This window comes from Battus philenor, unplaced genomic scaffold (genome assembly GCF_028537555.1).
Source record: "Battus philenor isolate CCGP_79_NKW_IND1 unplaced genomic scaffold, ilBatPhil1.0.hap1 SCAF_21, whole genome shotgun sequence".
Lineage (NCBI taxonomy): Eukaryota > Metazoa > Arthropoda > Insecta > Lepidoptera > Papilionidae > Battus > Battus philenor.
In genome coordinates this window covers 4,274,105-4,286,152 of record NW_027181684.1, presented here as the reverse complement: position 1 = coordinate 4,286,152, position 12,048 = coordinate 4,274,105, and the positions used below count along the sequence as shown (strand labels likewise).

The window sequence follows — 12,048 nt, the reverse complement described above, 5'->3', positions numbered from 1 at the left end:
GAACTGCCTACAATCGCCTAGTTCCTAAAACGGTCATCTATTCATTACTTTGAGTCTGCCGTTCAACACACAACTTCTTTGGTTGTAGGTACCCCCACCTGCAAACAAATAATCTAATAAGTAGTAATAATCAAATAGTCTGATCGAAAACGAGGTGGAATATGGCGAGGTTGGTGGCATCGGTCACGGGGGACGCCGACCCCCCGATCATACAAGGTAGAACCGTTGCTGGGATTTTTTCAGCCACTTCTCCCAGTCTTAACGCTTTCGGTATTTGTAGTAGTAATATCAGCCAGGCAATATCAACCAGCCTGTCCGAGGTTCGGCATTTTTGGATGCCCTTGTTTCGGTAAGCTATGCGGTTGAGCAGTAACACTCCAAGCCTATATTTAGTCATTGGAGCAAACTAAAAGTTTCGGCGACCTTCCAATCCGGTAAAATAGAATGTAGCGGTCCGAACCGAGGAAGAACGGAAGCTCTAGAGCTTCTATACTTTAAAGGAGGTTTTAGGCTAGGAGCCCTCTGCGCGCTGATATCACAAAACTCCACGAAATTGGCAAATATCATTTCGGCGGCACTGACAATCCGGTTCAAAAAAAGCATACAATCAAACCAAACGAAAGCATAAAATCTTAGTATAACATACAATAGGTTGTACCTATCAGTTTTTATTTTTAATTAGAACGCCGGATAATATTGCTTTTTGTTATCTTTTTTTTCAATTAATACCGTTTAGTTAGTATAAAGTTGCATAATTATGGCCAGTTCTGTGCAATGCCTACAATAGGCAAACTTTTTTTTAATATTAGTACTATGTTATACGAAACTATTATCAACTCGTGCAACCTACTTTTATATTTTATATATCAAAATAATTTATAGATGTTGGCGTGAGAATTTGAAATGAATAAAGATACAACGATTAAAATTAATATTAAAAAATCTGGTATATAGTTGAATCAATAAAATCAAATGGAAATAGCAGACTCCCTAACCATGTACACGAAGATTCTAATTTAAGATTGTTCTGCGAGCCTTGTGTTAACTAGGTCATTCGTTCTCCTTTTAAATTGTGGCGTAAAAACTCACCGTGTTGGGAATGTGCCGAATGGCATTGGCTACCAATTCTAGTTTTCGTAATGATGTTATTATAAAGATATGTTGAATATTTTAATCCGATTACACAAGATGATTGGTTATAGATATAAAATCTTTAAAGGGATAAATATATAGCTTATTTGCCATTAAAATAGAGGCCTATATAAAAATATCAACGGTTTCAAAAATAACTTTATATAATTTATTTTTTACTAACTTAACTTTATATATTTATTTTTCTTTCTATATTAATAAAGTAAAAATCAAATTTTGAATTAGAACATATTTACATTATTTGTTGTTGCCCATCTGTTCCTGTAGACTTTGTATTGCCAGAAATAATTGGTCTGTCGCATTCCATTAGAAAAAAATAAATTATTTATCACTTTATACTGAGTTAGGAAAAAACTATTTATATTTATTATTGATCCGTCCATGGAACGAACCGTCTATGGAACGAAGTCTTATTTTTAAGTGGCAAATTGTAATCTTTACCGTGTGTCAGTCCGATTTGAAAGAGCTTTTAAAACCTGGCAAGCAAGAGAAAATAACAAAATTCTTCAAACCATTACTTAGCTTTGAGATAGTTCATGAAATTGTTCATAAATTTCATTTAAATTGATTTTTAATATGTTCGTTTCTTTTTTTGTCATCTAGGAACACATTCCCTATAGTTCCAAATAAATGACCTTTCTGTATCTACGGTTAATGTATTCGCGGCATATTTATGGAACATATACCCTGCGAATAAAGAGCTTTGAACGTTATGTTGTATCACTCCGTCTCTTTGCAAAGGTCTTAAAATTTATAGATTGTAAAACGATTAGTTTTGGTATTCATTGCGAGACTTCCGCCTCGCCGCGCGCTGGGCGTCATTCAAACGGCCTAGACCGCATACCACGCCGTTTGAACGCACCGGGCGGTTTGCTATTCAGAATGTACGCGCAGACCGGAACTCCTGTATTGTGCATTAAAAAACGGACAATTGTGTCCAGACTGGCGTCATCTGCGATCATTTTGATTGTCACTTGTGTAACAGTCTCGAGAATATCTATCAAAATTATAATATTCTGTTAATTAACTTTGATATTTATTATTTTCCTCATATAGTATCTAGAAGTAAACATTTAAAAATATATATAAATCAACTGTTGCTTTTCAATCATCATGTCAGTCAATAGACGCCTACCGCATGGCATAGAAATCCCCCAAAGAACTCGACTATTGCCGATCTTTTCTGCCCGCATTCCCCAAAGATAGCCACGATTTCCGATCTTTCTGCCTGCACCCCCAAAGATCGCCATGATTGCCGGTATTTTCTGCCCGCGTCCCCCAAAGATCGCCACGATTGCGGGTCTTTTCTGCCCGCATCCCCCAAAGATCGCCACGATTGCGGGTCTTTTCTGCCCGCATCCAGCGTCTTTTCGCGGTTTTAACAATGCCATCAGTCCACCTAGTGGGTGACTTACCAAATAACTGCTTCTCAATACACAATATCCTTTAAAACATGGTTGCACAGACTTATTAAGACTAGGGGCCACTCGGGCAAATCATGAACTGATGGCGGGCCGGAGGCCAGAAGTACAGGTAATTAATTTTTTTTGGTTTTATTCTGGAATAAAATTCAATATTTTTCGAATGTACGAGAGTATTATTTTTGCCGTCGCGTATTTATGGCTGCGGTCTGTGCATCCATGCTTTAAAACAAAACGATTTTCACATGAAATTTGATAAACACAATGTGGTGTAAGTATGTAACCTAAGCCTTTTAAGGTTGGGTATATAATGTTAAGACAATATTTAACACTTGACTTCATCGATATTTTTTTTGTACCGGACTTTCACTTCTGCCCAAATGGTATTTACTGGTTCCGTGGTCACGAAGCAGCAGGGCGTAGAGAGCGCCTAGCTTACTACTGCTACTATTTCAAAGGATTGGGAGGCCACCGTACTCTCGCATCGCTTCGATGGACGCTCAATAACTTCATCGTGTTTAGTAAATCTCTCTACGAACAGTAATACGCTTTTACAATAGAATCCCACTCAAATTTCACAAGGCCTTTATTATTAGATTTTAAAAATTGTCAAAGAACGTTGGTGAGATAATACACTGTAAATATAAGATAGGACTATGGGAATTTTGTATGCGCCTACACGCTATTTCAATGTTTATTAACTTCGTAATATATTTAAAAAAGTCTAGTTGAGTTTTATTTTGTCTGTTCTTATCAGGTCATGCATTTATCTTCCGAACAGGTGATCTTATCTTGACGAAAATAAGATATGTAATCCATCCTAAGTCCAATAATTAATATTTGGATGTAATCACAACAAAAAAACAGTACAGGTCGATGCACAGACTAAAATCAAAGGTATTTCAACCAAAAAGACGATAAAGATGGAAGACATCGAATCTCTTCGATGAAATATTTAATTTATTGTCTGACTGATCGACGACACGGTAGTGACCTTTGTCAAAGTATCAAAATACGTCATCACGGTTTAACAATTAATTCGATGGCCTTCGAAACATTAGATTCGATCTTTGTTATGGCTGTTCCTACTTGCATCCGCGCTTGTATAAGTACTATTTATAAATATATTGTATTAAAATTAGTTGATATTTTTCTAAATTCACCATACAGTTTTGTACCGATAAAACGGAATAATATATTAATTTATCTATAGAGCATATTGAAGAAATGTGTATATGTAATTGAATAAATTCGTATTCCACGTACAATAGGTTTAATTATTTATGTAAAAGCACGTAGGTGCTGGCAGCACAGTGGTAGAGGACTGAGACTTGTGATTGTATGTCGCAGATTCGATTCCCAGTATACAATGTTATGTAATTCACACTTTATGCATTGATTATTTAGAATTGTCACTGCTTACAAATAATTTTCCAGAGGATGGGCAGCAGCATCCTCTGCGTACCATAATACCATTTTGATCACAAACCCACCAGCCAAGCGTGGCGAATATGATATATCCCCCTATATCTTGGAGGTTAGCCTATGACGTATATATAAGTTATTTAAAGCACAGAAATTAAAAAGATTTTTATCAAGACGATAAGCTACTTAAGAAAGTTGCTGTGAAAGGTCAATGCTGTTCAAAATAACGAGCGCTCTCTAGTCCAAGGCATGCTTGTTATGTGCTGCAAATGATTGGCTTTTTATACGTGTATATTTTGTTTGTTTATTCTAAATATTTTAACTAACCACTCCAACAGCAAACAATACTCATATCTTTTATAAAACGATTTTTTTGTTCTAGCAAAGATTCCAAAAAAAATTATCATTATTATTGTTAGAATTATATTAGCAACTTGAAAAGTCTCAAACAACCTTTAATAACATACTTTACAACACCAAAAATACGAAATTCTACAAAACATCAGATGATAGACTTTTTGGTCTAGTCCTTAATAAAAGTGCACAATTGATTTTTATTCATAATTTTTACATGTTTTATACTTATGGGTGAAATTTTCACTACATATAATATAGAAATAGAAAAATAGAAAAACAATGTTATATTTTTATTAAAATAATTATACCCAAGTTTTTAAACTTTCGTTAAAGTGACATATTAAAAAAGTAAATGTTTTACGAGAAGTATTTAGGCAATTTATCCCTGGAAGTGCCTGCAGTCTCCAAAAACATATATTTCTGCTTTAAATTAATGTTTTTTTTTATTATCATCTTTTCGTCTTTTTTTTTTTCCGTTTCACGTTTTAAGAATTCTCCGATTCTTTACGTCACAGTTCAAATGCTCTCTTCACTACCGTCTCGACTGCGATTATAAATCTTACGTTAGCAGTGTATAATATCAATAAAAAGTATATTAATTTATTAGCAATAAAGTTAGTTCATTAAAGGAATTGCATAATTGCGTTATAGTGGTGGAAATCGACAATTGATGCAGAAAACATATAAGTGTTTAATGCCTTAATCACTCACTGGTTCGCCCACGTCGCTGTTTGAACGCTGGCAGCAAGTAGCCGGCGACTGGGGCCGGTTCTCATCTCTTTATAAGGATTCCTTACGCGTCGTTACGTAAATACAGGCCGACAACACGTCGTGTGCAGTAAGTACGCTGATCTTGTTTCGTAAACCGTGAAATAAGTTTGTTTTCATTAATCAACTTTCACTTGCTGCTTCTTTACCTCATTATTCGTTCATCAGCAAATGTGACGTCACAGTGTATACACACACGAAATGATAGTAATATTAGCCTGGTGATAGCAACCGATCAAGTCTTTAAATAGACATATAAGAAAAAATGTGATAAAATGTAGCTCAAAATGTGATAAAAATGTAAACGAAAAGAAATAAAGATAAAATGTAACATGTAATGAGGGAGGAATGGAAGGTCACAGAGTAAAAGGGAAAGATAGCAGAAATGTGGCATGAAAGAATAGATTGAAAGAATATGTGAAGAATGAAAGGAGAGAATGGAAATAATAAATAACTATGTGAAAAAATAAATTGCCCGTAAAGTCCCTGTCCCATCAAAGATAGGGGAACGAGAGGCCCCCAATAGCGGGGGCCATTAAAAAAAACCGATCAAGTCAAGATTCGAGTCGTCCTTGAGTCGGAATGATAAACGCGGTCGCGCGAGGCCCCCTCTCTTGCACCTGGACTCCCCTTGGAACGATCAAAGAGCCGGGCGACCTCCAAATTTCTTAAATAGCCGGCTCGAGTCGAAACTTCTAAGGTGTGCCCTTGATTTACTTACAAACGAGGTTTACGATAAGTGCCATCTGCAGAAACTGAAAACGCCAATAGGGCAACAGTGACCTATCGTTAAAAAAAGATTACACTCCTTGTTTTTTTTTTTAAATTGACTATATCAGCTATACATATACTTATTCAGTTCTCAATTCCTTATATGAAATTAAAAATATGAGGTTACCATCGGGCACAATACACCTTTAATGTTCTATGAACATAAATAAATAAACATTTTTATTTAATAATATTAAAGTAATACTAATGTCTATAAAAAGCATTTCCATATAGCATTTATATCAAACGAGATGTCCCCCGCCCGCTTCGCATGACTCGGACTACATGGGAGTGATTTCATAAAATCCATTCTTGATAATAACTTTTAACTTGCCAAAAATGAAATTCTGGACAATTTTGTACCTATAAGACCTATACTTTATAATGTATTTTTAACCACTTCGGTACGAGCGTCGATTATAATCAAAGTGCACTCCCACAGCTCTCTTACTTGCCGCGACACTGCGTCTTGCTCTTTAACAGACTTGTAATGAGAGTATTTTACATTACAAGCTGATATAGATACGCATTACGCTCACCTAGTGTTATTATAACAAACTGTAATTGCAGAGATGGGTTAAAATTTCTTGGTTAACGACTAAAGTCGACCCTCGGTCGTGCGCGTTCATATTACGACCGTCGACCATAGTCTTCGCTCGGCTATATGTATGAAACGAATATCCTTTCCAAATTTCAAGTCTCTAAGCCTTATGGTTCCAGAGATATCGTGATGAGTCAGTACATTGGTGGAAACTCATCAATCAGACATCAGATAATAAAAAGCATTGTTTTGTTATTAGTTTCATTAATCTATATGAAATTTAAAAAAGAATGACAAGAAAGTAAGGAGTTATCTCTGGTGTATATTAATCTATTTTTAAATATCTAATATCGATATGCGTTATAAACGTACTATAGATATTTTTTATTGAATACCTTTTTTATGATTTTACCAATAGGACATTCCCTGCTCATAAGTTTCTCCTATATATTTCCAATTAGACCTGTTCTACACTTCTACTTACTTGATCTTAGTCTGAGCTGCCGGTTAGTAGTTTCTACTCCAGAACCTTAAAGACCCAGAGGTCATTGTTAGATCTGCTGGGTTATGTCGGTTGCTTTCGTTTGTCTACGGTTTAAGTACCAAGCATAGCCTTCTCCTCGTCTTGCCTTAGGTCGTTCAGCGACTTTGAGCCAATGACGCCAAAAATTATTTTAAATTCTGTTATCCTATAGATATTACTAAAGAATTTATAAACATCGACAGTAATTAGGCACAAGGCCTCCCATAAGGAGACAAACAACTAGGTCACTTAGAAGATCTTTTTGTGAAGTGACTGAGTGGGAGTAGACCTCAACTTCGACTTATACCGCATTTTTAATAAATAGATTAGTATTTATCCGTTATAGTCCAAGCGAAGGTCCTCGGGAGCCCGTTCGTCAAGTCACTTTTTGGAGTATTACGTGATTATTAATAATAGTTGTTTTGATATGACCATTAGCCGATAGACGCGGCATGGGTAAGCCCCCGTTTGGAGGACCGACAGCATAATCAAGGTCGCCAGTAACGGAAAACGTAAGACGAGTCATTATGGCGATCTTTCAGTGAGGTCTATGACTCGCTACGACATCCATCGGCTGATATAATAATGACCTTAAAAGATAGAAGAGTGTAATGTTGTCCTTTTTACTTGTTTATAACGCACGCTCTTCCAGACAAAGTGTATCAAAAAAAGCAAAGACTAATTGTTGATGTAACCGCTATACAGTGAGCTCCGTCCCCTTAAACTACACAAAAGAAATCCTTTTGCAAATGTAGCTATATTAACGAACCGAGGGTTTATATGAACTGGTCGTTATTTTAAAACGCAATTCTATTTCGGGGGTCGCGTAGGTGACGCTGTGTCGTCGGCTTCGTCGTTTATTTTTTTCGTACATTCGTCATATTGCGTTGGCACTGATCTCTGTATTTGTAGCGTGTAGGTAACACTATATACATTGTACATGGTATTAGTCCGTGACGACAACGCGATGAGATTTCTCTTATTGGACATGGATGTAGATTAGATTTATGTCCAGTACTTTGATGTACTATATTCGCTGTACAGAGTTTATGTATGAATCATTCAACCATACTTTTGTAGGCATGGAAATGTATTAGTAAATACATCTAAAGATGCGTTTACATGTGACTACTTTTTTAAAAATGTTCAAGAAAAAAATGTGGTTACAAACTTTGATTTTATCGGCTTCAATATTATTTCTTGGGTTTATTATATTATTGATAACTTTTTCAAATAGTATTTCCATGTATCCTAGGCGTTATTTTTGATTTTACGACCTCTTCATGTCCCTATTGCAGATTATATAGTAATCTTTAAAAAAACATGCCACTTCGTATACATAAACAACGGATATATGAGCACGAGAACGCGTCCGCATACAAAAGACAGATGTTGACTGATATTTTGACCCAGTGTAAACGCATCCTTATCTCGTTATTAACTAATGAGATAACTCATGTATTTTCTAGTATTAACACTGTCTAGCAATATATACCTACGTATTGATGCCGCGATTAATGAACTTGTCTTCATAGATAGTGTTTATCACTGTTAAACACTTTCATTTAAGTGCTTGCTTAACATAAGGAATCAATTGTTTGCAACAAATATTAAATTATGCATTAATTATAAATAAAGACTTTTTGTAAATTATTTACTTTGACATTTTTAGATAAAATAACTAACAAAAGTAAAAAAAAATCTATAATTAATTTAACATATAATAGAATGTTCGTGTCTTGTTATATTATTATTTGGAGAACCGTATTATATTCTTTTTCTGTTTTATTTATTTATTGACGTTTAGATAAGCTGGTATAATTATGACCAGGTGAGCTGCATACGCCTCTACAATAGGCAAACATATTTAATTTTATTACTGTTGGCGTGCCTATTTGAAATAAAGAACCAAAGAAGGTAAATTAAATTCTATCTTTAGTTACAGAATAACGAGGTGTCTTTATACAGGCTAGCGTTTAAAAGGAGACTCTTGTAACACACTATTGTAAACAGAAACTTTGTAATGATTAGTAAAATTTATTATTATTTTTACGGACCGTCAGGGACAGCATGTGAAGTCTACCTACAATGTAGATCAGAGTTCCCCAAACTTTTTTGTGTCGTAGACTTCTTGCCATGTTTTTCCGTGTTTGGTAGACCCCCTACTTACCTAATATTGATTTCCTGTAAATTTCGAACTGAAGTTTAGTGTTAAAAACTTAAAGTAAAAACACATGTTAATTTATACATTTATTAATTGAATTTAAATTAAAACTACTCAAAATAAAATTTTGTATCCGTTATGTAAAATATACGTAACAATAAATAAACATAAAATAAACTATAAATAAAATAACATAAAATATATACTTCATAGGTACTTTTATAAATAATGTAAATGTTTTGATATTATAAGATAGTATGATGTAAGTAAATAGGTACTATCAGTGTATGTGTTGAGATCCACTATCGTGGACCCCCATTTTCATTTCATGGACTCCCAAATTTTTTTTCGCTGACGTAGATCCTTTGCAGGTTGTCATAGACCCTCAGGGGTCGATGTAGACCACTTTGGGAATCATTGATGTAGATAGATGACCTTGTTAACGTCGATGACGCTGGATTCTGGATAAATTTATAGATAAGCGTCGTCCAGCTGAAGAAATCCTACGGCTAAAATAATGATAATGATTATTTATGTTATTATTAAAGTTTTAATTATTTTCATCATATCAGCCGATAGACGTCCACTGTAAGACGTAGACCGTTTCCAAAGCCTCAATACCGGTCATTGAGGCTTTGGAAACGTCTTGCTTGCCTGCATCCAGCGGCTTCTTAAATATGTCGTTGGTCCACCTCGACTGGCGCGTACCCATGTCGTGTCTACAGGATCTTCTCGGTTCCAATGGTAGTCGAATAATGATTTTAATAATCTCTCGTAATTGTTGTACTTCAATCTTAAATTAAAGGGACTAATAATCAAGTGACATCAAATGGTAATGAGCGTTTATTAAGTACAAATATTAAAGATGTGAATAATAAATTATCTAATATTTAACTTTTTCATCGATGTCAATAATGTGACCATTTTCTTTAATCTTACAGGCTAGGTGATCGTTATGGTGATGGAAGCAGATCCAATCACTGAGAAGCATAATGACGGTGAGTTATAGTTGTAGTTAAAGGTTACGTTTCTGTGACTAAGATGACATATATATATATATATATATATATATATCATTTAAAAAAAAGTCCTTTTGTAGTGTGAGGGTTTTAGGTGGTAATAGAGGTTAAGAATGAATTACTCTAACTGCTGTATTAAGGATATTGTAAAAGTAACTACAAGAAAAAAGTTTTTCGTGTCTGGATTCTGATCAGGTCGTGCTTGGAACTCTCCTTGCTTTAAGCCGAAGGATGTCTTATAGCAGTGCTTCCCAAAATTTTTTTGTGCTGGTCCCCAAATTAGCCTTTCTGAAATTATTATGCCCCTCTATTCTTTGACAGTCTATTATCTTTCACTCTCGTTCATTTTGATTGAACATTAAATTAACGTTTCTCTAACTAATTACAATGTAACTTATGAATAAATTGTAAATTTCAATTCAATGGGCTCAATTAGGGGGACCGGAAAGTAATGTCGTTTCTGTTGACATTTTTCACAGAAAATCCGATTGATTTCTACCGCTTCGGCATTGAACATTTTTATACTAGATGGCAAAAGGTTTTTGATAACGAAGGTGAATATATTGTTGATTAGAAATAAAAACTTGTTACAATTGTAGTCGTGTGAATTTAACTTAAGTTAGCGACATTACTTTCCAGTCTCCCTAATATGTTTAAATGGAAATTTATAGTTCCTTGCTGATGACTAAACGGTTTGATAAAAAGTAGTCGTGTGCATTGTTTTTATATATTCTTTAATAATAAAAATGTCGAAACGAAAAAAGCTATCACTTAATGGTTAAAAATTTGACCTAATACTGTATAATGTTACGCAATAAACACTCCTATGTAACATCATATCCACGCTTTCTTAGCGCGACGTCTACAAGAACGAATGTTTAGGTAATAATAGTATTTTAATAACAAATTATTAACGCGCCATAATTTAAAATTCTGTATGAAAAATAATGATAAACACAAGAAATAAAATTAAAATCGTAAGTCTCTTGATTCGTCTTCAAAAATTCAACAAATCCTTCATGGTTAAGAATGTATGCATATATAATAATGTTTATACCTAAAATTAAAAGTATGTTATTAAATAAATCTTACTACAGCATTGAAGAGTTTTTAGTCAAACGAAATGTGAAACTTGGTTTGATGATATATTTACATGGTAGAAATTATAATGTACACATTAAAAATTTGTTAAATTTCATTTAAAAGAGCATCTTTTGAGTTTCCAGCCGGATTTTCTCAACAGATCAACGTGCTGTGTCGGTGGTACCTTACAACTTATAATGTTAAAATATTTAACTATTTAAAAGCTCATGTAAATGCCTAATTGAATAAAGATATTTTAAATTTAAATTATGCCTGTATAACTTTGATTAGCATACATTTAATACACACTATGCATATACGTTTTTAATCTTTTGCTCTTCTACCATCATTTCAGTCGTAGAAAACATTATTCAAAATTAAAAAAAATATCGTTTTTTTATATCATATTTACTTATCCCCTCACCGAAGAGGTATGAATATTACTGCATCATGCATTAATAAAAAAAACATGTGTAATGTTTTTGCTTTTTAATACGCTTAAAAAATATTGTATACGATATAGTCGTCGTGAGTTGTTAAGTGGCAAAATGTCATATTTATTTCTTAGTATAATTTGCAAAGCTTGTGACGTTGTATCCGAAATAAGAACATGAGATTGCAAAGTGAATTACAAAATAGTCTGGCAAGAGCACCACAACATGGGTCATTACCCTTAATATAGATACGGATCATGCTAGTCGAAAAATGACCGCAATCCGTCAAACAGAATCAGAACACGCTCAAAATCCTAAATATATATCAACCTACTTGCACCCACGGAAAGATGGCGCCCTATATAACCAACCATGTGACGCTCTATAAAT

The 12,048-nt window shown here is 34.2% G+C and overlaps 1 protein-coding gene across 1 annotated transcript in view; it reads left to right on the top strand.

Annotated features, from left to right (window-relative positions):
* LOC137923198 (OTU domain-containing protein 7B-like) overlaps window positions 1–12,048 on the top strand; it is a 42,703-nt gene that overhangs the window by 11,595 nt on the left and 19,060 nt on the right. Inside the window, exon 2 of the mRNA XM_068766376.1 lies at window positions 10,064–10,120. Within this exon, the coding sequence (XP_068622477.1) occupies window positions 10,078–10,120 (43 nt within the window). The 5' untranslated portion in view covers window positions 10,064–10,077. The remainder of the gene's footprint in view (window positions 1–10,063; window positions 10,121–12,048) is intronic.